This window comes from Pezoporus occidentalis, unplaced genomic scaffold, assembly GCF_034315485.1.
Source record: "Pezoporus occidentalis ecotype Australia unplaced genomic scaffold, CSIRO_AGI_Poc_V1 ctg59, whole genome shotgun sequence".
Classification (NCBI taxonomy): Eukaryota; Metazoa; Chordata; class Aves; order Psittaciformes; family Psittacidae; genus Pezoporus; species Pezoporus occidentalis.
Window position 1 is genome coordinate 3,409,116 of NW_026915932.1, and position 27,657 is coordinate 3,436,772.

Here is a 27,657-nt window from a genome sequence, read left to right on the forward strand (position 1 = left end):
TCCTGCACGAGAGATCCACTGGGCAGTCAGTGGCAGAGATGAGTCTTCACAGTGCTGAGCTAGCAGACATGCTAGCTCCTCATGAAGGGGAACGCTTTCCTGTATGACAATGGGACTCATATTTTCTCTGCATTGCTGGGAATGACACCTGAAACTCAGTATATAACTTGAACAGGCTTTGCTGATGTGATGTATCATTTGCAGTAATTGGATGGTTCAGCTTTTCTTGCTCCAAATCCCCCAGACAGTTCCTCCTGGGGCAGCAGAAGTTACTTTTCTGCAGATCTCATGACTCTAGCACAGATTATTTGGGTATTACTGCCTTTCACTTGCTTCTCTGTTCTCACAAAGTGTCCTGGTAGGTAGGAATTTTCCAGATTAGCTCATAGGTTTCTTAAAAAAATCTGTTCCCAGTGTATTAGAGCGTCATCTATACTAATGCAGGTAAAAGGGTGGGTTTAAAGGTACCACATCAAAGTACGAGGACGTCTGATAATTAGACCAAAGGTCTGCACCAGTGTTTTCAGTTCTGCAAAATGTCAGTAGGGAACAGAGTAGAAGAGAATGAAAATCAAAGAGTAAGTTCTTAGCAAAATGTAGTACTTCTGTCCAACCTTCTTGCATCAGTTTTATTTCAAAGAGTTGGTTGATCTCCAAAAGCAGACAAAGCATGTTGGCCTCAATCTTCATTTGGCATCAGCAAACTGTAATAGTTGTTGAAGCATGCCTTGATTTAGTTAACTGTGACTTTGTCTTACATAGCTAGGACTGTCAAAGAAAAATCATGGAAATATTTTTTGGCTGAATTTTGACTCCTTTTTATGATTAAAATCTGAAAGCTGATTTTGATTTCTCTTTCCCCACAGTTTTTATGACATTTCATTTGATGAATATTGCCTCTCATCTGCCATGAATATTTGTCCCCCTATGTCTCTAGCTGTTGCCTGAGCGACATGTTTTACCTTTAATCACTGAGATGCTGCATTCAAAATTCTGTACACAGTTCCTCTCAATGAACTTGTACATGAACTTCAACAGTTCATTCTTCTCAATTAAATTAGAACTGTAACAGAATGCAAGAAGAGAAATTTAATACATCTGTATGGATACAAATGCTTTCTCGAGTCAAGGGGATGGAGTAATTCTGTGCTAGGAATTCAAACTTAGGTTTACTACAGGACTAAATAAAATCAGGGCAATCCCCAGTACAGTTGTCATTGCTGTTGCTCTCTTTCTAAAATCATCGATAAGAGGAAAAAAAAGCCACTTTTCTTGCGTGGTCCTGCCTTGAAACAGCAGTTTGCTGCCTACCTCCTAGTTCACACTGGTACAGGCATTTATTAGGGCAGTGTTGGAATAATTTAAAGAAAATAGGGTTAAATTGCTGTGCTGTAAAATTGAAAGGATGTGGAATGACTTCTCATGCGTGCACAAGAGGAAGCTCTGCTGCAGCACAGATTAACTAGTAAGTGGAATGGTCTGAATGAATACCTGACTGATTTTTTGTGGGTTCTGCACCTGCTGTTAAGATCAGATGGGAAATGAGCCATCTCCAAACAGAATCTTGAGCTCTCTGGTTATTTTGTTCATATGAGCCTGGCCTGTCAGGTGCACATGGGTATCACTAATGCCTGATTGTTCTTTCATCTGTCATATGATTTGTCAAGGTCACTTTCTGTTTCCTGGCATCCTGTCATTTCTTATGGAAAGCAGTGTAAGTGGTTTGAGGGCATTCTGGCATTTAGGAAAGTCAGTGCAAGTGCAGAAAACAGGCAGACGAGATCTGTGAAACAGAAGGCTGCGATAACTTCGCTCCAGGAGCTTCGAAGAGTATTTTCTGGAATGTTGCTGCTTTTTTTCCTAGCTGCAGCCTTGAAGCATTTTGCATTGCCACCTGCTGCTAGAGACGGGCACTGCGCTGCCTTTTAAATCTTACTCTACTCTTGTTGTGTCCTGTTTTTGAATCACCATCAGCTTGTCACTCAGCCAGCCCATTAGTATTCTAGCTGAAAACATTGTAGATAATCAAGAAGGGAGTAAATGCTCACCCTACACTGGAATTACTGGCTGGCATTATAGATTTGCAAAAGTAATGGATAGTTAAATTCAAGCTCTTTGGGGATGAAGCAATGCAAAGCCCAAGGTGCAAGAGGCGTACATTGGTACAAAAAGGGAGTAGCATTTAAGTACCTGCTCTTGCTAGCTAGGGCTGCTTCACTTGAAGAAGACTGAGTACTCCTATGAACCCCTAAGTTTTCTCCTCACAGGCAATATCAGAGCATCACTGTGCTACTGAATCTTCAAGGATTCTCCAAGTGAAGGCGACTTAATGCTTGGAGATACATGCTCCTGGGCAGCCTGCCCAACAAGGTCCAGCCCAGGATGCAGTGCTTCCAGACCTTGCCTGTGTTGGTCACTCATGTTCTCTGCACACAAGCAGCTCCTGTCACCTAACATAAAATGAGTAGTACTGGTACTAGTAGTACACTAAGGGCATCAAGCCAGTGCAGTATTAGCCAAGCGTATGATCTCCAGGGTGTAGGATCACACAGTCACAGAGCCTGACTGTAGAAGTGCACACTGCTCCCTCCAGCAGTGGTGTTACAGCTAGTTGGAATAATACACAATTGTCCTATTGATCCAGAGCCCCGAGACTGACAGTAGTCCATGCCAGAACCGTCAGAGAAAAACAGCAATAAATTTTAAGGAAAAAACACTGCCGGTAGGACATTGTTATTCCTTACCTCATTGCCTCAGTCATTGACATAGACCTGAGATATGACAGTTCACAACAAATCTTAATTTAAAACATACCCCAGCTAATATGGAAGTGGTTTTTTATCACTAACTGACTTGGCTGTGAGACCTGCTAGCTTTTGACCTATGAATATCTATCAATATTGAGTTCTACAGGTTCAGTACTCCCTTTGTGGTAACAGTTCTGTTTGACATGCTCCTGTGCTATGTCATGCTCCATGGCTTCTGCAGGTGAAGTCCTAAATACTTTTAAGAGACAGACTACTATGTAGTTTATTCCACCTTAAGGTTTCAGAATTCCAAGTTACATTTCAGCTTACTCATCTCTTTTTAGGAAACCAACATGGCCAGGCCAGCATGCTGATAAGAAGTGTGATTATTTTTTTCCAGTATGCATGTTTTCTTTTTCTTCTTTTTGTTTTTCCTTTCTTTTTGCATGTGATTACTCTCAGCCTGTCACATTGCCTTGTTTAATTCAAAATGTGCTTCTTGGCAGCTGTAGCAAATAAGCAATATTTCTCTTTTCATGTGCAAAGAAGAGACTGTGACAGGATAAGAAGCTTCTCCAATGTAAGTGACAGCCAGAGTATTTTTTTGAATTAAGATTAGGATAGGCAGAATGAAGGCTTCCTTGGATGAATAAAAGAACTCTTCCTGTTAAGATCCAAAAATAAAAATCATGCAGAGCTGTTGTATTTATGGAGAATATAGAAACCCCGAACACATTGATATAAAACTGATCAGATATATTTCCATAAAATCTTGTTGCATTTCAGCACTGTGCTTTATTGAGGAAAATCCAACAACACCCCTGCCCCAAACACAACCAGCCAAGCCTGTACATCCTTAGTTACAATGACAGCTCTTTCACTTTTAGAAGACAGGGTCATTTATGTGAGTTCTTAAATACGTAATTAAGTACACAAATTTAAGGCAATCCTGTGATTGGAAAGCCTATATTTCTGTGTTTGATAGTCTTTCCTAAAATTCTCATCTCTGGTGCTTTCCTTCAGGGCTGTTTGCTTGCTTATGTCCATGTGTAATCCTGCTGGCATTGTCAGCACTCAGCTTGAACCTGGGAGTCCAGTATAGCTGGTCCCATTGCAGGTGACCACATGTGTGGGTTTACTTCATACTGAGCTGGCTGTGGCCCCAAGCACTAGCATTGCTGGGAGTGTTGTGGCTGCTGTGAGTGATATAACTGCTATCCCCTACTAATATTACACTGCATCTGCACCTCGCTCCTGTAGGTGGTTTGGGCACTTGGTAAGGGATGAGTCATTTGAAGCTGTGCAAAATAATAACCCCAAAGTTTCATCAGTTAGATATAGCCATTGAATCTTATTAACATTTTTGTGCAGAACAGAACTAAATATGTTATGCAGCTTTCTAGCTACCCTGAACAGTCTGCTGTCCTAAACTACCTAAGCTACCCTAAACCTCATGCTGTCCGTTGATTGCAACAGGCATCTCTAATGGCTACTCAAGTGCACTGCATCCTCTGGCCCCAGTCCAGTAAAGCACTTAGATGTATGCCTATGAGTTCCCTTGCTTGGCAGCAGGCTGTTAGCCCTTGTCAGCACTTGAGTGGCTTATAGCAGTGTCAAAAGGCCCCTAGCTGTGGATGCAGGCAGGGCCTGTGTTTGGAGTGAAGTCTCTGGAACCCTCTTTATGCAGGTTTGATTTAGAGCCAGAGGATCCACCTGCACAGTGAAGTGATGGGTTGCTGTGCTGTCAGTGTGCAGCTAGATGTGTTTTAGCTTGCGTTGTCATGGGCTCTGAGCTGGTGTGTCCTCCTCAGAAGACAGATTCTACAGAGCCTCTCCTATGTGCTTGTGAGGTTGGCTGATAAAACTCAGCTCCACACCATGTATTACTGTCAGAAATGGGACTTAGCAAGAAGTCTCAAGACTGCTCATTTCAGATGTTAAGACTGAGCTGTCTCAGTATCATCCACATGAGATAAACTTGAATTAAACACTAGAAACCATCCCTGAGATTTGCTGGCAGTTGTTGTTCCTCCTTCAAGATTCTCAGTGGTAAACAGGAAAACCCATTTTCATTCCAGAACCAGACCTGACATCAATATGCAGGCCTTGCAGATAAGCTGAAATGACCATTTAAAGCATGAAAATCCAGAGGTAAAGATACTGAAAATGACTGAATGGTGGACACAAAAGACCTCTTACTACTTTTTAGATAGCCCAAAGCAGAAGTTATTATTTGCAGTGATCATTATTATTTTGAAGTGATCAAAATCCAGTTAGCCTCAGTACAGTGAATAAGATGTCCACAGCTGAAAAATAACATGCTGCAGAATGCACAGCAGAAAGCTGGGCATCACTTATGCAGCAAACTATTTATGGGTACTTTTTTCCCCACAGTAGTATGCGGCATGAAGGTGTTACTCAAAGCATTAATTACAGTAGAATAGAGTATTTATTTGGTCTAAAAATATTCCCACTGAGATTAGTGGAATGGCTATTAAAAAAAACAAACCAAACCAAAAAGAAAAAAACTATCTCCCTTTCACTGCATAACCCACCTTAACTTGAAAAAAGCTACATGGAGCTGTCTCTGAAGCCTCTTTTGGTGAGGATCACCATGGAAATCACAATAGTTTGCTTAATACTGTAACATAGATTACAGGGGGTTAAAGGAACTAATACTTCTTCTGTGTGTGATAGGTTCTATTTCTTTGATGCCTGATGAAAGGAGTCTCTTTGGCAAGAAAATGGTAATCTCTTGTTGTTGCACATATATCCAAATTGGAAATTATGACACTTCTCTCTGTTTTCCCAAAGCAAAGAAAACAATTCAGAAGCAATGGCAAACACTGTCTTGGAGTATTTTACATGCTTGGTGTCATATTTTGCTTGTCACAGCAATAACAGAGTCTCTATGTAGCAGTAGGGAAAAACAACCAAAAATACCCCAAATTCTTATCCTCTCTACAACCCCAACAAAATTCCAGGAAGGAACAGACATGAGGTCCAGTATTATACCTATATTACTGAAAGAAACATTCAGAGATCTGGCACACAGTGTAAAATCAGAACAAAAACAGGTCTAATCAAACCTTCAGAATAACTGCCCAAGTCCAAAAAAAAAAAAGCAAAGCAACAGCTTATGTACAAAATGCAAGGTTATGGGGGAGATCAGTCTGCTCCTTTTTGTCTGCTTATTGCCGTGTTGACTCATGGTGTGTTTACAGACTGACTAGGAATGAGTGAATTGAATAATGCATTCGTCAAACAGCATAAATATTTTTGCTGCTCAGCCAGCTGGATGTTAACCAAGCTATTAATATTTAGTTGATGAACATTCACCCATACAGATGCTTTCATTGGTCTAAGCCCTCCAGCTTAAGTGGATAGCTCTTCTCCATATCCTATTGAATTCTGAAACATCCTGGGAAAATAAACATTTAAGGTGACAATGGAAAAGGATCAGTGAGATTGGAAGAATACATTTCAGCATGTTGCTGGTAGGTGGCGTAACGTGCCAGCTGCCCTCAAGTTTCCAAGATGTGCCAAATGACCTTAAGTACCTGTTAGTGATGGACATCTTATTCCTTTCAAACAATGGCCCATGCAGTGGCTAGTGATGATACTAGAGAGCCACGTAGGAAACACAGATATTAGTATAAAACAAACACAGACTAAGCAGCAGTGTAAATGGGGCATGCAAAAACACATTTTGGAGACACAAGCAAAAGTTACGTGAGAAAACGTGCTTCAAAAGCAAACTTACTGAATCAGGATTGCACAAGGCATAGGTCATTCCTCGCATCTTGGAAACATAAGATTGCACAGGAGGAATTCTTCAAACGCACTGCAAGGCAGCATGGTATTACTATATTTACTTGTTATTCATGGTAAAGCAGTACTACCAGTGCTAAAATTGAGAGCCTATTATTATACAAAGTATGTCTGCTGAGTGCAAACATCCTTGCTCTCGGTGTTTGCCCACTACATACAAAAGATGGTCAGGGTTGGGAGGCTTGTAAAACATGTGGAGAATGAACACATCCACCTGAGCCAGAAGTCATGGGTTGAGACATATTCCCTTGGCCACTAACAGGAAATGTTGGGACAAATATTTTTCTTGAGCAGAAACAGGCAAACCCATTTCTCACAAAAAAGCAGTTTCTTCTAGACTAGATGTGGAGTGTTGAACAGTGGAGTAGCACACTGGTGTCAGCATGAGTCAGATACAAAAACCTTCACCCAGGACTCCCGAGCTGTACGGTCACCTTCATGTTGGTACATTAACAGCAGAAACCTGCCCTGAGAGCCTTCTGAGAAATGGATCCATGTACAGTAGCAGAAGGAAAATGAAGTAACTGTGTAATTTCTCTCTGGAATGGAGCTTTCTCTCAAGACAACTTCCACTTTTGTAATCACCTTGATTCTGAGGAACTGACTTCAGAATTTGTCACTGTTGATGTTCTGATTTCTCTTCTTTCTCCCTACTTTATGTCTTTCAATTCACTGCCATTACCATTAGATTTCCAAGTATTTTTTGAGTCTTTCCAAACCCCCAAGTGCAACGGTATCCTCACCACTTTTATACATTCCCTCCTTCATCTTCTGGCATTTCATGCTTTCCCTCAGCATAATCAGTCTTCAGGCTACCATCTCCCTCAGCTCTGTGATGGAGAGGTGAGACCAGAAGTTGCTGTAATTCCTTTAATCACTGCTTTATTTTATGAGGACTAGAAAAAGGAGGAGTGGGGGGAAAGCAACAAGAAGACTTCCTTTTTATGCTTCTTCTCTGTCTGGTGCTTTATGCTTTATATTTAAGCTTCAGAGACGGTAGAAGAGAGAAAAGAGTCCAGGACATAGAATGGGTTTTGTTTTAACCCTCTTCTTTCTGATCTCAAGAACTGTTCATGATTCAGCCAAATAACCAAGCCTTTAACTAGGAACCAAGCCTGGAGTATCTGTTCCAAGGGGAGCCTTGGCCCACCCTGTTTCAGTTTACTGCAGCAGTAACCCACCTCCTGTTCACTGGTGTATTTTCTTTTCTCTTCCTTCGCAGAGCCGAAAGCAAGTTGCAGATTAGGTCGATCTGCATCCACATCAGGTGTACCTCCTCCATCCGTTACTCCGCTCAGGCAAGCCAGTGATCTTCAGCAGAGCCAGGTACCATCGTTAGCCAATCGTGAATGACTTCATGTGCTGCAACATGCCAAATGTTTCTCACCTCTGTGTCTGTCATTTGTTACACTAAATGATTTTTTTGGGTCTTGTCTTTGTTTTCTGTGCGTGTGCGTGCATCTGTGTGTGCGCATCTCTCATTGGCAATGAAATTCCACTGGCCGCAGCCAGTTGAAGCTTCTTTGCTCTTAATTCTCTGTATCCTTTTCTGTCTTCATTCTGTAATATAATTGCAGTAAAACTGTACTGTATGAACTGGCTGGGGTTTTAATTTTTTCATGTTTACTGTACTTTCTTACTGTCTTTAAAATTTATCAAGCTTTGATAAATTTAATCTGTTTTTATGTAAATTTCTTTTAAATGTCTAAAGCACTTGCACCATTGTTTGTCAATGACTTGTACATACCTGACTTCTGCCCAGTTGTACTTTAATATTTGTGCCAGTCTCACATTTGTTTTGAGCTTAATGCATGATTGTATTACACTGTGATTTATCACTGTCCTGAAAACTGCTCTTACAGCAAGTTATTTTGTTTAGTTAAGGCAGCTAGACTCCCTCCATCTATAGGCCATGTAATGCTTTTATAGGACTATTAAATAGTCCACTGTAGTTATATTTATTGTGTATTGTTAGGAATCAAAAACCAAATCAAAGGAGTAATGTCTCCTTGTATCTTAAACAGAGGTACTTTTTTTTCCCTCATCAAAACCAAAAATGCCACATAGACCCTTGGGAAAGAAATGAAAGTGTTTGGATTTGGCAAATTTCTCCAGTAGTAAGAAAATGGAAAAGAAATAAAGACATGGGAAACCTATACTTACCTTTATTTTATATGCTAATACTGATATTGTATCATTTTGCTGCGCAGACCTGTATTGTTAGTTTGACAGAACTAACTGCTGAGAGTAGCAATTGAGAGAAGAGGTTTCACTTAAACATAATGTGAATGCCTTCTGTCAAGCTCAAAGCACTCCAGTATTGTGTCACTTCTGTGTACATGTACAAGAACGGGCCTACACATCACTGTGTATGTGTATGCACAGAGACAGACATATATGTATATATGTATGCATACATATATGTATGCATACACACAAACACCCTTATTTAGGTGGAAAATTTTCAGGATTGGCTTTCAGGGAATTAGATCCTAAAATCCTATTGAATTTCAGTGAGATTTGAGTGTAAAACTCCTTGAGGCTTGCTTTGCAATATTCACATATTTAAGTTGTTTGTAGCTTGGTGAGTTGCTTCTAGGAGGTCTTGACCAAAGTAGAGACCAGAAGAGTAAGGTTGATTTACTCAACCCAGACAGCCAACTGCTGTTAGGAAGGTTGTATTCGGGTAGCCTAGTCCATGCAGGTTAAAATTCTTTCACCTGCAAAACTGATGCTATTGTATTACTTCTGAGCCCTGCTGGACACAATGCCTAACAGAACAGCATATTTTACAGAAGAAAATCAAACCCATAATGGAGATTCAAAATGGCAGCCTATTTAAACACCATGTCAGGTGTTCCTTTAAAGGAAGAAAGTAGGGCAATTGTACTTGGCAAAAGTTTTGAGTATCCCAATGTTCATGTGGTATATGACGCTTTGCTGGTTACTTAGTGGCAAAGGCACATAGTGTGTTTTGAAGGGATTTCAGTCTCTCAGTTCATATTAAGAACTAAACAATAAGCCTTGAAAGCAGAAGCTGATGTGATAGAAGAGATAATGAGGCTTTTAGAAGCTGCAGCCAGGGTTCACTGAAACTGTGGAGGAAAAATCCACCTCACTTCATACAGAAGAAAGGAACAAAGATAAGAGGAATTTTCAAGTGACTGTAGAGGGTGATCTTGTTAATTGAATAATGTATGGTATGGACATGGCTTCATGAAAAACAAGAAAAACTGGTAAAAGCTTTTTCTTCCTGTAAGTCTTCCCTTCAAGCTGTCAATCTCTTACTGTCCATCTATTAAGTTGTCATTTATTATGATGGCATAATTTTTTAAAGGTGTGGATTTGACCCTGATTCCAGTGAAATGACAAAAATCTTATTATCTCCATGGCAGATACAAACATTACTTTGATTATGTTCTTTATACACCTCTTCTATCCTAATGTGCAAATAATCTATGACAGGTGAAATGTGTTTGGAAATGTCTGGGTTGTTAGCCAGTCTGAATCTGGCATACAGGGTATTTATTTCCATGTGCTGTGGCTATTGATTGTATTGATACCGGTTTCCTTAACCACATCATAATCAGCAGTTAGACTTTGCAAAATATTGAGAGGACATATCCTGTTGTCTTCCTGTTTGATGATGAGCTGGGCACAGCTAACATTCATACAGGGGTACAAGAGCTGGGAAAAGGCAGATTACTATTAATCAGTTTCTCAAATCCTCATGGATCCCAAACTGATGTTTTCCAAAATATTTAACTTGTGGAAAAGAAATCATATTTACAACTGAGCTCTCAAGGCACATCATTTTTTGGTACAGAATCATTCAAGGAAGTCGTGAGGATGCTTGGCATTTAAAAATAGGTCTGATCTAAGGAAATATGTATTGTAATTCCAATCAAATATCAGCTAAGTATGTATCTATTGACATTTAACTCCCCTATGCCTTATTTTCTTGTTTGTTTATTGGTGTAGGAATTGTGAGGATTAACGAGTTAATACTCACAGAACATATTAGTGGTGTGTTGATGGTAAGCATTATAATGGTCACCTATAAATAAAAAGAAAGAGCTTACAAGCAGAGGTTAATTATGTGGCTGGTCTCTAATAGAGAGCACTTTGAAGTTCTGAAGTGTAGCAGCAGCCAGCAGTTACCAACAGGCTGAGCCAGACAGAGAGCGTGCCAATTTGTGCTTAGTTCTGGTAAATGGTGAGAGCATTTTGAAAGAGCTGGTTGCAGGAAGTAACCTTGGATAAAGCTGTGAATTGACTCAATTTAAACTGAAAGGTAAACAGAAGTTTATCTTGGACCTGAAGTTATTGATTGTGTAAGTACAAAGTTTAAGAAATGAAGAAAGTAGCAGAGGAAGTCAAGTGTGGAGCTTGGAAATGTAATATAGCAGATGCATAGGATATATTTGAGCTACAGAAGTGTCATATAGCTGTATTCCCTAAGTACATATCTTAATACAAATGTCCTAAAGAGAGGCGTGTAAGTAGCAGAGAAGTTTTTTAGGTATCACAGAATGTAATGCCTTGTAAAGACAGGAAGGAAGAAGGAAAGAAGGAAACTTTAAAAGGGAAGGAGCAGGCTGTCCCCACGTGCCAAAAGATGAGCAAGCAGGGAAGAAGACAGGCCTGGCTAAACAGAGACAGCTTTGGCTGGAACTCAGGGGAAAAAAGGAGAGTTTATGACCTTTGGAAGAATGGGCAGGCAGCTCAGGAGGACTACAACGATGTCATGAGCTTATGCAGGGAGAAAATTAGGACTAAAGCCCAATTAGAAGGTAATCCAGCTACTGCTGTAAAGGAGAATAAAAAATGTTTCTATAAATACATTAGCAACTAAAGGGGAGGGTTAAGGAGACTCTTCGTCCTGTATTGGATGAGGGGGGAAACACAGTGTCAATGGATGAGGAAAAAGTTGATATTTACTGCCTTCTTTACTTCAGTCTTTAATGGTAAGAGCAGTTATTCTCTGGGTACCCAGCCCGCTGAGCTGGATGATGGAGGCAGATTGAAGCACCCGTAATCCGAAGGGAAATGGTCAGTGGCCTGCTACACCACTACACCAGTCTATGGTGCTGGATGAGATCCACCCAAAGGTACTGAGGGAGCTGGTGGAAGGGCTCACTGAGCCACTTTCCATCATTCATTGGCAGTCCTGGCTAACCGGAGAGATCCCAGTTGACTGGAAGTTAGGAAATGTGATACCCATCTACAGGAAGGGCCAGCAGGAGGATCTGGGGACCTACAGATGTTAGTGCTGGGGAATGTTATGAAGCAGATCACCTTGAGTGCTGTCATGTGTCACATACAGGACAACCAGGTGATCAGGCCCAGTCAGCATGGGTTTATGAAAGGCAGGCCCTGCTTGGCTAACCAGACATCCTTCTATGACAAGGAGACCTGCTTAGTGGCTGAGGGGAAGGCTGTGGATGTTGTCTACCTGGATTTAGTGAAGCCTTTTGCATGTTTCCCACAGCATTTTCGTGGAGAAACTGGCTTGGATGGGAATACACTGGGTAAAAAAACTGGCTGGATGGCTGAGCCCAGAGAGTGATGGGGAATGCAGTTAATTCCAGTTGGTGGCCAGTCACAAGTGGTGTTCCCCTGTCACTGTGGTGCTTGACATAGTTTGGTAGTGGAGTTGGCAGTGCTAGGTTGGACTTGATGTTCTTAAGGGTCTTTTCCAATCTAAATGAGTCTATGGTTCTGTGATTCTGTAAACATTCTCCAGTATTAGCAGAGAGCTTGCAGGGAATGGAAAAATGTTCTAGAAAGTCAGAGATAAGAAATGCGTGAACAACATTAGAAATAGTGAAAGTACGGTCTGAATTTGGCCTTTATATGGAAATAAAAACAAGTACCAGTCATTTGTAGCCATCCAGGTGGACAGAGAACAGAAGAAATTAACCACCATAGGAAGTTTATAAAGTAGACTAAACATGGTCCAAGGATTGGCCCAATAAATATCTCATCACCCATGCTGCTGGAGCCTCTGTGCTGGCACCTGAGATTTCTGCAGCAGGCATTGTCAGGTGTTTCACCCTGCAGTAGTCAAGCCTCAGTCATAACAGGCGACAGGGAACAAAATTGTTCACTTAGGTAAAGCAAGCAAGATTTGGAGTCACAGGTATGACTGTGATCCAGTGATCTTTACCTGCATCCTGGCATTCTCCACATCTTCACCTCGGGGTAACAAAGGATTATGCTCTATCAATGGACTCAAACCCCCCTGTCGCATAAAGGGTACATGGGCACTGAGCATGTCTGTCACAAAAGAAGAAAACTTATCAAGCAGCCTGCACGGTGGAAGTCCCACTGCTGGAGAGCAGAGCATCTCACATCTGTGGTTTGAATGTACATAACATCACCCCTAGCTCACTGCCAGGTTTCTCCGAAACAGTCTTCAGCACACCAAAACCCCACTGGTTCTCATTTTAACATAAAGGAGCCAATATAACTACAGATTTTTTGCTGCAAATGAATTTTGCAAAGTTACCTTTGTTTTCATGAAGATGCAGGTAGCTGCTGGAAAAACACGTGTATTAAGCTGCATAGCAGCACAGCAGTGCATGTTTATAATGAAGATCCACGATCTGACAGGAAATACATGCTTTGGAAACAAAACTCCTGATAGTTACAGTGTGATATTTGAGCTTTTCTGCAAAGCAGAGACTATTTTCAATCAGATTTCTGCAAAACTGAGTACTTTATCTGCAAATGTGCAGCCTCTCTTCATGCTGCCTGTTAATTACTGGCTTTTCAGTGGGAAGACAGCACTGTCCTTCACTGTTGCCTCCGTAAGGTATGCTATCTTAATTCCGAAGGTTGCATGCCTCTTAAGGTCTGGTGTCTTCTTGTGGGGAGGACCAGGCAGGAATATCTAGCTCCAATTTTAGTAATGAAAGAAGGTTTCAACTTTACAGTGATGATCAAAGTGAAATCCAGAAGCCATGCTGAGATTAGAAGGAATAACTCAGAGAAGGCAATGAAGATACACGGACACCTATGAAATAAGGATTTTCAGCTTGCACTGAAGGAATGAAGAAGAAGCTAGAAAATACATCAGAATCGGCACTGATTGGTTTTGTGGCTTAGTTTTTTAGTTCATTACGTGCCTGGTGAGACCCCAGCAAGCTGAGATGGCATTTTAATTCTCCCATCCAACACCATCAGTGAACATGACACAGAAGGCCCAACTGTGGATGAACTATTACCTTCCAAAACTGAGGATAGCTTTCATTTATTTTATAATTTATCTGAATATAAGATAGTAAAGGGGAAAGACCTCCCATTCAAGAATGGATTTGACCATGTACTTGTTTTCTTGTACCAAATGAAGCGAATGCATTTGAATGCATTTGAGTATGTACCTTGACAGGCAAGAATTTTAGATACAAGTTGGCTCTTTAAGTTTGTGTTTAGGTAGCAAAATAATGAAATGGAGTCATAGAAGGAGCAACTGTATTTTTCAGCAGAGATCTATCCTACCTACCTCTGAGATGTCTAAATCAGGGGTATAATACAGGTTCCCTGTGGGTTGTATGAAGAGAGGCGCTTGCGGAGGGGATTCACTGAGCTGAGCCCTCAGTGTCCACATACAGCTGCTGCATATCTGTTACCTCAGATAACCCGGTAATTTATCCTCCTAATTTAACCAGCTCTGTCAGCTGTGGGAAGCTAGCAGGGGTCATTCCTGCTCTGTGCCTGCTAGAGGCTCCTGGACATTTAGCACTGAACAGATAACAGTCGTTAAAATTTCTATTGCTAGGGATAGGCATTTATAGCTTTTCAGACTTAATCCACGAGCGCTGTTAGGAAGCGGCTGTACTGATGGCATGGCTGGGGCCTCCTGACAGTTAATCTTTGAAATGACTTGCTTTTGGCATCTTGATGCCAGGCTTTGTAGTCTGACTTGTGAGCAGTGCCCAGGAGAGAGCAGGCACCTGAAGTGGTGCTCAGGTGGGTGGGCTGTGCTTGTGTTTGGTGTTTGACCGCAGTAAGGGAGCTGGTTTAAGGGAATGGAAATCCAGGCTTTGCAGAGTCATAGAATCATCAACTGTTTTGGGTTGGAAGGGACCTTAAGGGTCATCTGGTTCCACCTCCCTTCCGCAGGTGGGAACACCTTCCACTAGACCAGGTTGCAGTCCTAAAAGCAGGAGACTAGGATTTTTCCAGCATAGTTTTCTAATGTATTAACATAGGTAAAGAAGTAGAAGACACACTTTCTACTTCAAGTATGCAGCAGGAAGGGGTTTTGTCACTGTCCAGTTGGTCTGAGATAGGTGTAATGTGCCCTGGTTTGTGTTCTGCAGAAAGATGAGAAATCGCCCTCTTCATTGTTTGGGTTTGTGCCGGAGAAGTCCTGGACAAAAGTGCACTTTAACAGCTGCTCACACTGAACAGTTTGGAAAGTCCAAAGCACTGGGGAAAGCTTTATTTGCCTCAGCGCTGGGAACTCGAGGCAGGGTGCCCACCCGGGGCAGCGGAGGTGGGGAAGCGGTGGGACGCTTCGGGCAGCTCGGTTCTGTGCGCGGTCTACCCCACCTCGCTGCTCCGGGCGGGCGGCTGCAGCCCTGTGTTGGGGGGATCCCGCTCCGCCCCACTCCGCTCCGTTCTGCGAGCCCGCGGCGCCGCCTGGCGGCCTCATCCCGCACTGCGCCACCCGGCGAGCGGAGCGGGAGGGCTTCCCCCGAGGAAATCCCTCGCGAAGGCAGAGAGGGCGCTGCCTCCCTGCCCGGCTTGCGGGGCTCCTGCTTCGCGCTGGCAGTGCCAAAGGGAAGGGCTAAGCCCCTTCAGACCCTGTAGGGACTGCGCCCGATTTTTCTAGAAGGTTATTTATTTATTTATTTGTATTTATTTATTTGTTTGTTTGTTTATTTATTTTAAGAATCACATGCTCATAGAGTGGTTCAGAAAGGACTTTAAAATCATCTATTTCTGACCCCCCTGCCTGTGCTGTTTGTTTTTTTTTCTTTCACTGCTGACTGGAATCTTAAGTGTTGCATCAAATAATGGCAGGAATCGTTGTGCAGGAATCGTTGGAAGCTGGTACTCTCACGCTGCCACTCCAGCCCCACACACAGTACAGCCTGGCACCTGGCATCAGGAGGGAGGGAAGGAGGAGGCCCGCACCAGCCCTACCTGCTAAATCCCAAATCCTTCCACAGAACAGCTTAGAGAATGTTTTGTTTTAAGACTCGATATTTAGGTGCTAACTGATATTCAGTTAAAACACACATTTTATCATGGGGGAAAAAAATACCTAGAATTAAAACTGATGTGAGACCTTATTTTCAGGGCAGCTATTATTTAATTTTGTGCTCCAGCTGAAAAATCCTGAACACATTCCAATTGTCCTATTTCGAAATGAAAGATGGAAGGGAAATACAACAAAGAAAAAGCTGAGCTATATTTAGCTGCTCTCCACGTGCATTCTTAGGGCAATGCCCTGTAGTTTAAGTGCAGTGGGGAACTTATAGAACTTCAGAGGAATAATTTAGACTTGAATTTTGACTAGTACTGAGTACTCTGCAGCAATGCAGCTGAGTATTTGTCTCATTCTAAGTTCACAAATAACTCTGTTCTGGGTCAACTAAATATCCTAAGTCCAGCTCTTGGTGCCTCTAGCCTTACGTGTGTATACGAAGAATATTATAGTCCTTGTAAGATTGTGTTTGCTCTGTAATTACTGAATGCAAGAAGCGTACATTGTTACTGTTGTGGCTATAGTTATTTTTGAAGGCACATAGACAAAGTACTTCCCCAATGAATTGGCATCTTCATGCTTTAACTGGCAAATGTGCATCCAAAAGCATATCAGCACTATGCTACTCTGTGAGCATAAACAAAGCATTTGTGCTCTTCTGTTCTTTTCAGCTTAAAGTTGCCGTTTTCCCCAGCAATAGCGTACCAGAGTTCAAAGCAGCCAGTAAACACCCTGCAGTTGTTGGGCATCATAGCAGGGCTGGGCTCCTGGTGGCTGCGTTTAATGTTCCATACCTGATCACAGCAGTCTTTTTCAAATATCCATTACATGGAAGAAACACAGCCATTGCAGGTAGATGGAGAATTCTATAGACTGATGTACTCTTTCATCCTGTTTGAACACTAGGGAAATGGTAACAACGACAAAAAAAAAGGGTGCTACTAAGAGAATCCGTATCTGCTACATGGCATAAACCTGTGTCATCTCTCAGTACTATTAATCTTTGCCAGATGCTCTGCTTAACAAATCACAACTGGAAACTAGCATCAGACTCCAGTGACTGTGCTTTTGTGGTTCCAGTAATGCAGAAGGATTTGCAATGAAAATTGCAAAATGTGCTGCTGGTTAAAAACCTCAGGGGGGATGCAGTTCCAAATTCCTATTCAAGAGGCATAGCTAATGACACTCTGGTATGACTTTCTCTGTCCCTCTTTTTTCCTCGAAAAAGTTTTGAAAGTCTATTGTGTATTTTGGATGTAGAATAGCAAAACATATGAAACGATTCATGGCTTGGTGGCAGTCGTTTTCTTCTCTCTGTGTGTAAATGTCAAGTGTTCTCCTTCAGCTGCAATGCCTCTGAGATCTCTGTGCTCCTGGAGCCAAGATTATGGTTGTTCCTTTTTGATACTTGATGTTTTTCTTCATTCAAAATGTATGTCCACAGTGTGGGAACAGTGCCATGCTACCCCCTCTTAGTAGCTTCTAGTTCTGCTTCTACAGCTATTCACTTAAAGGGACTTAATTACTCCTTATGTTTAACCATCACCTTCAATAAGGCTTGGGATGGTCACTGGATCCGAAACCTGCTTGATGTTGGCCACTAGGATCTACTGCAATAATGTCTGTGATGGAGTCTAAGAGTTGGAGTCATAAGTAAGGTCCTGTGTTGGTAGACAATGTGTGTCGAAAGACTGTCCTTACACCAAGGATTTGTAAGCTCAGTGTAATAGACGAGAAAGTAAGCAGTCACAGACAGTAGATTGGTAAGTATGTGACTGTCAGATATTGCTTAGGCTTTGGTTTGTGTGAAATTAGAAAGTGCAGAAACTATTTGGGGTGCAATCTACTGTATCTTTGACAGGGATTTTAGTCAGGTTTATATGCCACTACTACAGTGAAATGTATTTGAATGTCTAAAACAGGAAAGCCAGGGAAATTTTACTAGGAGCATTTTACAAATGATGTCTTTCCCAGATGGCTCTCGCATGGAGAAGCCTTTAGTGTCTGTGTAGATGAAAACAAGTAAATGTAGACATAGACTGGATTTTGCGGTTTTGCAAATAAGCTGGGAGGAGGAAACTCCTCTGGGTCCTACCTGGGAGGAAAGGCTACGGGGTACAGAGAGAAACCCCCAGCACAATCACTTCAGTGATGAGACATGGGCCAGCATTCACCTTGAGATGATGTCTGGATTTGATGAGCATGTGGCCTGAGTGCATTTGAAAAGCCATAGGATTTTGCCTTCTTGTTCAGACTGAATGCTCACGACAGTCACGGGTGAGTCATCGCACTGACCGCCACCACCGAGAAAGAGGTGCCGGGTGCGACCTGCGCCCCGAGGTGCCGCACAGCCTCCTGGGGAGTTTGCACTGCTGAAGATCTGAAATGGATTTCAAAGTACGCTTTTGTGCCTTTATGAAGTGCAGCAGAGCCCCATGCCCACGAGAGGGAGTGGTTGGATTGCTTTACACAGGGTTGTTTTTATGCAGCAAGGACAAATCTCTTGCACACGCGAAGGCAAAATTCTGCTGTCGTCAGCCCAGCTAAATATGCTGTCAACAATTTGGATGAGAGCAGCAACAAGAATTTTAATGCTTTAGGAAAGGCTCCACATTGCATTGTGTTGAGTTTCAGCTTGTATCTGGTCTTACATAATCAGTGCATGGGTCCAGAGCAGTGCAAATTGTTGCTAAATATACAAACTGCAAATAGAGATTGCTCCTTAAAAAAGAAAGGAAGAAAAGGAAATGCAAACCTTGAAGTGGATGGAATTGCTACATCCATCATCCCTCACCTCAAAGGCATGCCTGACTGATCGGCATGAAAAGCAAATGTGTCAAAGCTGTCTTCTGTTGGCAGGCAGCCCTTCTGTTGCTGTCCCAACATCTTTTCTTCATCGTTCAGCTGGGCTGGTCATGCAGCAGAAGCAGGTCACTGCATTGCTGAGTCCTACACTGCCAGCACTCTGATTTAAGAGCATGAGAGAGTGCATGCTTGGCAGCCCTCACACCCCCAAAGTGGCCTCTGATCCATCACATGCAGAGGCGGATCTGAGCATGCACTGCTATTGTGGAAGGTCCCAAGGCCCAAGCATGGCTTTGGTGACTCTCTTTCTCCATACTGCTCAATAGCATGGGGTTTAGGTACAAAAAAGACGTGTCAGGGAGAAGAAGTGATGGGTGAAAGCAGGTGAGCCGTAGGAAAAATAATGCTACAGAGAGAGTATCAGACATGGGAACAGAGTGACCTGTCTCTGAACACTAGATCTAGAGTCTGTCCTCATACCTTTCCTCACCCCCAAGTGCTGGGCTGGCTGCCACTATTTCAGCTGCAATGGAACAGAGTGGGAGTAAGAATATTCCATTACCTTACTCTGATCTCTTCTTGTTCTTGCACGGGTTTTGTAAGCTTGCCAGCAGAGTACAGAAAGAGACCAGTTTCCTCACAGAAGATGTTGAAACCTTTCAAATGCAGCAATATTCTGATAAAGACTGAAGTACAGCATTTATGAGGGGTTTTACTTGCCACTCAACATTTTTTACTGTCTTTACCTAGTTGTTTCTCAGATTGTGAGTGACAATTTCTTTAGTAGGCATAGGACAGGCATGAGAAGATCTCATCTGCAGGGTCTGCGGTTGCAGCGTGTTGTTACCTGGTTTTGATAGTGTTGGGACAAAGTACTGAAAAAGCAGTCTTACCTCAAAAGAGAAGTTTATGGGAAAGATGCCACAGCTGATGCAGCACAATGCAGGTGGTTGCTCCCTGGAAGGTGAGGTGCCCCCACAGCCCTGGAAGTTGTTCAGAAATCGGTGGGAACTGTGTGCCTCTGGAGCCTGATGGTTCAGATATGCGGCAACAGCCAAGCTTGTCCTTTGACCCAGACCTTTCTTTTGAGAGTCATGCACAGGTATGTAGGATGTAACATGGCATACACTGAAAAAAATAACTAATATTTCCAGTGAAAAAGTTTTGCAAGTTGATGAGCTGGGAAGGTACGTGCCTTGGAAGTCTTACGGCATCACTGAACAAGTGTTCCTAAGCTGTAATGAGCTCTTGCAGCTCATTAAACACTGAATCAGTGAGATCACTGTCCTGTCCTGCCTACAACAAGAAACTAAAAATGATATGGATGTTCTTCAACTCATTATTAGCTGCTCTTACAGCACTGACCATGTTTATACTAAAAAATAAGTAACAACTTGCAGTAATAATAAACAAACATGTAGTGTAATTTATGTGAGAAGGTTTCATTCCAAGCATCCATAAGTTTTCTACAGAGGAATTTGATTTGGTAGCATTCCTTCCTCTTCAGGGAATCTCTCTTTAAGGTGTTTGTCATAAATTTACTTATTCTCTTCTAAAACTTGTAAATTCACTTCAAAACTTGTTCTGAGACTTTTGTGTGCAAACAGTTAGCTTAGTCGCGTTAAGAAGGATGCAGTACCAGAACAATAGCGATTGCTAAGTTTATTTCAAATGGTCTTGTAACCACTATTGAAGACATTGTGCCTTGGTTAAAAAAATCCTAAAAAAAACGCAACCCACAAGCATGCAATTTCCTTCCTTCCCCCCCCCCTTTCTGTGTGTATTTATGTTTAACTCAGGGCAAGAATTTTATAATATTTAAAGGAAAAAATAGAAATAAAAATGGCATGAATTCATGGAAGCATGGGTTTATATATAGGCATTCTCTGGAAGTGAACCAAACATTCTGTACTCTAGGTAGAACAACCTTTCTAGTCTGCTCATATGCATTTCTGTCCCCTCCATGTGCCCCCACTTGTCTTACCTCTTTTGTATATGAACTGAATGTATCGTACCAGGTTTCTGTTGGAACTGTGGGTGCCTGATGCATAAAACATGGCACGGAACAGCAAGGTTTTCCCCACCATCTGCATTACATTACAAACCATTCAAGCTTTGTTCTCATGGTTGTCACCATTCCACCAGACTCTTTTGGTGTTTGTATAGCCTTATACAGTATATTGCACTTACTGTACCTGTATAGTATCTCGTCTGTATACTGTATGCACATAAATATGTATATTCACCCATGTATGTATGTATAGTATGTTTATATATCTCTGTATATGTATGTGTGTTTGTTCATAGTCTCTCACTAGAAATGTGTGGCTATTCATAAACATTATGTGTATGCCAATTATAAAAAGGTATGAATGCCAGCACCCACTTTTGATAACCTACTTTTTTTTTCCCATTTTGTCTTGTTAAACAATGAAAATAAAAATGTCATGTATTTTAAATGAGAACTTTAAAAGATTATTATTTTTACTAATGTTAAGGTTTCCAGTTCTTCAGAATGATGATTTGAACAGATCCAAAATTGAAAAGATACTTATGTTTCTCGTGGCAGTTTTCTGTGTTTGAAAGGTTGACAAATGTTTGGGAACAGCCCTCACTGTATAGTTTTGGTTCTATGTGCCTTATGCTGTTCAAGCTCCTAGGTGTAGAAATGCCCTTAACCAGATGAACTCCCATGCTGCAAATCCTGACTGTTCACATGTGGGACTTGCAATAAATCAAGGGTGAGATACATCTATAATGTCTTGCATGTATAAATACTGGTATTAGAAGGGCCTTAGGCTGGAAAGAAAAGTTTCTCCCGTGCAGGTGAGCCTTAGGAAAGGCTGGAAATACCTTACTTTATAAGTCAATTTTATGGGAACACTGTGGCCACTATTTGTCAGAACTCTTATGCTTTGCATTCCACAGGAACATATAATTGCCAATTGATTAGGCATTTATTAAAACAGTCATTTATTAGTCCTCTGTAAAATTATTCTTAATCAGCACACAACTTGTACGTAGGCCTCGAGGCAGCAAAGCACTGGCTTATCTTAAATAGCAAAATATCCCTGTAAATCAAGGGGATGACAGATACATATTTTTCAGTTGAGCACATGTTTGTTATTCAGTGAATTGGAGCTTCAATGATAATCATGTGTGTTTCTCTATGAGACCTGTGAGTGATAAATTTGCTTCCTTTACAGTTAGTATTATCATTGTGCTAACTTGTCCAGCTGGATCGGTGTCAGTGTATAGTAAGTTACTGCAGCAGAGTGGCAGCAGCTGCTCAGGAAAATCTCAGAAGACAGATCTTCGTGCAGGAAATACTAAGGAACTTGTAGGATGACAGAGGCACTGCTAGGAAGAGCCTTTACCCCAGCTAAGATCACATAATAGAAAATCCTCTTCGATGTTTAATTTAAAGATACAGGGTTAAATTCTGACCTCACGCATGTCAATGGCAAATTCCCAGTTCACTCATAAGCTATAATTGGAATGTCCAAGGAATGCTTTTCCTCAACAAAACATAGGATGGGGAAAGGACACATTCCTCTAATGGGTCTCGGTGTTTATGGGCCTGATCTCAACCCTTTGCAAGTCAGTGGCAATGAGTGGACACTTGGGTTTTGTTGGCCCATCTCTTTTTTTAAAGTCTGCAAAAGCACATGTACTATCTGGGGTTTATAATCACAATTGTATAATTCACAATGGGAAAGAATAAAAATGAGAAAAGACACAGCAATATGCATTTTTTAATTTAATATTGGTCAGATCATGGCTCTTGCCTGATTTTTGTGCCAAATGCTAAAACACAATCAAACAGTGCTCTTTTGCTGGTTGACAGTTTGTTTGCTTACATTAAGATGATGTGTGTATATAGGTTAACACAGAGCTTAACACTTTGTTCACTATGTATTGTCATTAGCTGTTCCGTTTAAGATAGGTAGTTAAATTTCCTCCTTGCTCTAGAGATCCAAGTTGAGTTTGCCCACTCACTCCCTGTGGGGGAGGCTGCAAGCAAAGCCCTGTTTCAGCAGACCTGTACTTGTGGTTTAGTATGTTGCAGTCTTCTCAATGAGTTAATGCCAATTCAGTGTCACAGACTGTATCAGCCCATGCCATCCTTTTGGAATTGCCTTCTAAACAGAACAGCAGGAACAAGGTGCAGGGAACCACTGCACCCAGTGAATGCCATTTTCTCAAACATGTGGATGCCAGTGTTAGTGTCTTTCCTGTATCCCAGCTATTCAGCATATCAGGAAATTCAGCGTGTCTGTATTAGATTTGGGTACTATACTGTCTAGCAATTTCTGATATAAATGAAATTGCATGATGTTGCTGTGAGGGTAGAGCAGATGTGGTATCTCATACTAAGGCAGGCTCTTACATGTTTGGATTACTTAAAAACTCTCAGTACAGTTTCTACCTCTAATAACTGTTAATTAAGATGCATTTTAATTTGGAGTTAGAAATTAATCATAAATGGAGTTCTCTGTCAATCGTGGGTTTATGCATCCTTAAAAAGAAAGTTGTGACCACCTACAATAATATGTTCATCTCTGTACATTCAGTGTTGTTTTCAGTCATGTTTTGCTAAATGTCCCCCCACATAATCAGTAGAATAATTAATTAAATCTAAGAAAGTTCTCATTGAATGAATTTTACCATCAGAAAAGGAGAAATGTAAGAATATATTTCAAAATTTCTCAAAGCAACTTCATAGTCTGTACCAGAGATATTTATGTGTTTTGATCACCTAGTACAAAACAAGTGGAAACGAAGCCATTGGTCATTTCAGTGATGAAATTGATAATTTTATCTTTTTTAATTTTAAAATTATTTTTGTGACCATTTAGTTGAAAATGCTAGAGAAATATAGACTCAGGGGCTTTGCTGGCAAACTAGTGTGGTGACGTTCTTCAGCCATCCCAGCAATAAAGGTTAGTTAAATCTTGAATTCTAACGCTAACTTCAATAGAAAGGGTGCTGAAGCTCATGTGTGTGTTTTTAGCTTGGGAAAAATGAGGTCCAATAAAATTGGAAAACTAATGGAATTTGTGGTGTCCCCATATCACATTTTTGTGATTTTAGGATTGGCCTCAATGTCCACTTTCTCACAGTTCTTAGTTCTTCCAAAGTCTTGGTTCCACTTATTTTCATTCTTGCATATTCAGTTTCTGGGTCCTTCCTGGCCTCTGATGGGTGACCACAAACAGTATCGAGACGATGCAACCTGCTGCTCTCAGCTGCCTTGTACATGTGAGCTTTTGCAGTCTGCAGGGGCTGGATTCAGAGGAGGAAAGGATCTTGCCCACCAGCAGCTCTTAGCATTCCATGCACCTCTTAACTTAAAGGGGGACAGGCTGTTCATCTCAGTATAGGATTTTAGATCTGGCAGGTTTTCAAACCTACCATGATTTGGAGTAAAAAGCACTAATCACAGGTGTGTTGTACTGTGGATGTGGTTACTCTGTCATAGGCAGGGCCAGCTGCAGTGGTCATTGAGGTCACTGCCACAAACTATCCTGCTGTTTTAAGCCTGGTTCGTGAGGAATTAAGGCACACAAGCAACAGAGCAAAACCTCCAGCAAGCAGAAGAGGTGGAGAGAAAGGGTTAGTAACTTCTCAAGGAAATCTAGGACATTAGAGCATTGCTCTGCAGGTGCTGTACTGCAAAATACAGTTTGCAGGAGATCTCTGCATCACTGAACTCCAGCAGAGTATTCTGTCCTTTGTCCCTCCTGTGATTGACCTAATATAATATTGAATTTTCCATTCTATTTTACAGTAAATGACAGGATGTATCATGGTGGGTTGCCTGAGTTCTGCATTTATTGCTTAACAAAGGCATAGATTAAGCTTTGATTTTTCATGAGTGATCTCACTAGGAATGCACTTTGTGATGATCCACTGTGTAAATGAGATGCATGAGACAACTTTACACCATGTCCCTAATATGAGTTACTTTACAGGCTCTTATTTCAAGTGTGCTAGCACTTACAGGACGTGTTAACTAACAGTAGGTCAAGCAAGACATTTCAGACAAGTTTGTGTTAAAAAAGAAAAGCTTAGATGAGAAAAATACATGTTTCCAAATAAGATAATAATGCAAGGACAGGAAGATCTATAGCTAGACTGATTGCCAGTATGAAAGTGGAAATTGGGATGGTGAATTTATCATTTAAAGTTTGCATTATTGATAGCGTCAGCAATAGTCCAGGGGTTACTGGAAAACTCAGGCATAGGAGAACCAACAGGGTTGGTTCTGTATAAAGTAACTGTGACATTTAGTAATTGGAAGCAATGAATCATGAAACTACAGGTCTGGAATCAGAGGTGCTGAGGGTTTACCAACAATTTGCTAATATAATTTTAGGAGAAGTGTTAATTGCTCATAATCTTGAATCTTCGAGAATTCCTGGATTGCAAAGATTCTTGTCAGTTGTTTGTAATTGGTGGATTAGTCAGGCCATAGAGCACAAGACAATGTGAGGCCTGTGTTTGAAAAAGGTGCCCAGAGTTTTCTTATAATACTGCATCATGTTACTATGTGAAGTGGTAGAGCAGCTTTTACAAGGACTCTTTTTCATTTTCCTATAGTATGTAAGAAAACGTATTTCCAGAAGTTTAGAAATTTAGAATAATGTAAATCAAAACATTAAACACAGCAATTCAAATGTTACAATAGCCCTAAAATGCAACGCATATACAGGTTCAGAAGCTGGAATAGCGTCAGTGAATTTTTTTAATGTTAAACATACAGGGTAAGGTTACAAATTGCTCCTTCCCACTCAACTGTTTTGTCAAAATTAAGAACAATGTGCTGGAGGAATTCTTTCCTGAGTGCTTAAAGGGAAAACAAGATGTTACTCTTGTCCTTTGCAGTGAAGAATTTGTGAAAGGCCAGAAAGGGTAGTTTGTGAGCGCTTAGCACCTTGCGTGTGCTTGTGATGCAAGTAAGTGAATGCACAAGATCATTCTAATGCGGTTGCTGGCACCATGGGACACCTTCTAGAGAGCACCTCAGGCACTTCTAGGGAATAATTTGCAGTTGCGTTATCCAGTTTCCCCAGGGAGCATTACCATGCACTGTGAATTGCACGGATGGTGTCTGCTTTCACAGCTCACGTTGCACATCCTACGTGTTCCTGAACATACAGTTCCTGTTAATCACTTTTGTATTAATAATCAATTGTTGTTTTGAATTTACCAGTAACAGGAGAACGGGTTAGCAGTACAAAGCTACATGAATGACTGTCACATTTGTCGTGAGCCAAATTACGCTCCTTCATGTCAATATTATTCCAGAGTACTTCTGTCATAGAGCAAGAAGCGACTGCAGATTTAGCCTGTAGTACTGCCCTCACCGACTTTTGCAGCCATTGAAGGTAACAACATTCAACTGCAGTGCAATGGTTATAGCTGACGGTTAGCAAAAGAAATGTTGTCCAGCATAATTTTCCAAGTGCTCTTCTGAAGGTTTTTTAATTCATTTGAGATTTTTTTTTTTACTGTTTGTTTGAACAAACTGTAGTCAAATTCCTGGACCCGTGAAGTCAGCCAGTGCGTTCCTGTTGGCTTCAAATGGGTGAGGATCTCACTGCTCAGATTTTGTGAAACCTCATTCTGGCTCAACTCCAGCCTTGGACAACTCCCATTTTGGGAACGTGTGCTAAAGAGGACCTCCACGTCAAGCTAAGAGTATCAGATAGCAGATCGTGAAGTAACTGTTGCTACTTAACATAGCCCTCCACTACTTGCACCCCGGCACATGACCGCCTTCTAGGAGTGGGATTTCCCACCCTCCTGAGTGGAATTACCCAGCCAGGTGGCTGGGACCAATCTGCACCAGAAAAAGTGCCGTCACAAGTTTCAGTGGGAAAAAGAGTTTGGAAACTTCTGTCTGAGGCAAGAGGGAGGGAGTACCTTTTCCTCCCAGAGGATGGTAAGTGGCTTTCAGAAAGCCTTTCTTCTTCACTCGCTGTAGCCTGCCAAAACAAACCAGCATGCTTGGCTCTGCTGAATGATGTGTAGCACTGCACACAGGTTGCACTCTTAGAGATCACTTTACAGATCCAGGACACATTTCTGATTATTTCCTCCAAATGTTGCTGATATTTTTTATTTCATTATATTCTGCGTTGATTTCAGATCACTTTGTTATAGCCTCACATCAGCTGTTAGGCTTTCAGTCTATCTGATATGCAGTTATCACAAAGAAAAGGGTATTTGTAGATAACAACCTGATCACATATGTGTGGTGTGATTTTCCCTGTAAATGAAGAGTTAGACCCTCTGCCCATCCAGCAGAAGAGGGAGATGCTCACAAGGGCCAGAGGAGATCATCCTCTCCCTCAGCCCATAACCTCTGCAATTTCAGCACAGTAAGCGGGAGTCTATAGTACTAGGAAAATATCATTAGGAAGCAGCACTGAATTGTGGGGCTCTCTTACAGCCCAGAGCTTCCGATTTCACCTCAAACAAATCAGCAGCCTGAAAATAGGCAAACCAAGAACTTACCAGCCGAGATGTCGTGAGGAGAAAGATGTGAATGGGATATGGTGTTGTTGTCTGAAGCCCTTATGTAAATCTTAGTGGAAATATTTTTTATGTCATTAAGAGTTTATACAACACAAACAACCCTCCCTCACAGAATTGTCCAGAGAATGAAACACCACGTGGTCAATTTAAATGTTAGAAAAGCTTCTTCAAAAATTAATGAAAATGAGCAGCATTTTTTAGCTTTGTGACTAATAATAGAACTACCTACAATATTTCAAATATTTCTCCTTTACAGCATTTTTATCGCCACGTATTTTCACATGCACTCGTGAAAAATTACAGTGCACCTTTCAATGTTTGGCTTCCTGTAATGCCCCTCAGCACTGGGAATTAGCATGACTTTGCCCTACTTAGGCTTCACCTGTGTGGCCTGACTTTGGAGGAACAGAATCACTCCTAGCATTTGTGTTTCTCTCATCCCAGCACAGGCAGGAGCTCAGGGCACCTGCCTGCCCACTGCATGGGGTTCATGATTGAGGTTTCGCAGGG

General features: G+C 41.5%; 1 protein-coding gene across 3 annotated transcripts in view; it reads left to right on the top strand.

Moving 5' to 3' along the window:
- The window catches only part of NYAP2 (neuronal tyrosine-phosphorylated phosphoinositide-3-kinase adaptor 2), a 139,663-nt gene that overhangs the window by 104,789 nt on the left and 7,217 nt on the right, over window positions 1–27,657 (top strand). For all 3 annotated transcript variants that reach the window (XM_062638902.1, XM_062638903.1, XM_062638904.1), the window contains one exon: window positions 7,801–7,904. In XM_062638902.1, coding sequence (XP_062494886.1) covers window positions 7,801–7,904 — 104 coding nt within the window. The remainder of the gene's footprint in view (window positions 1–7,800; window positions 7,905–27,657) is intronic.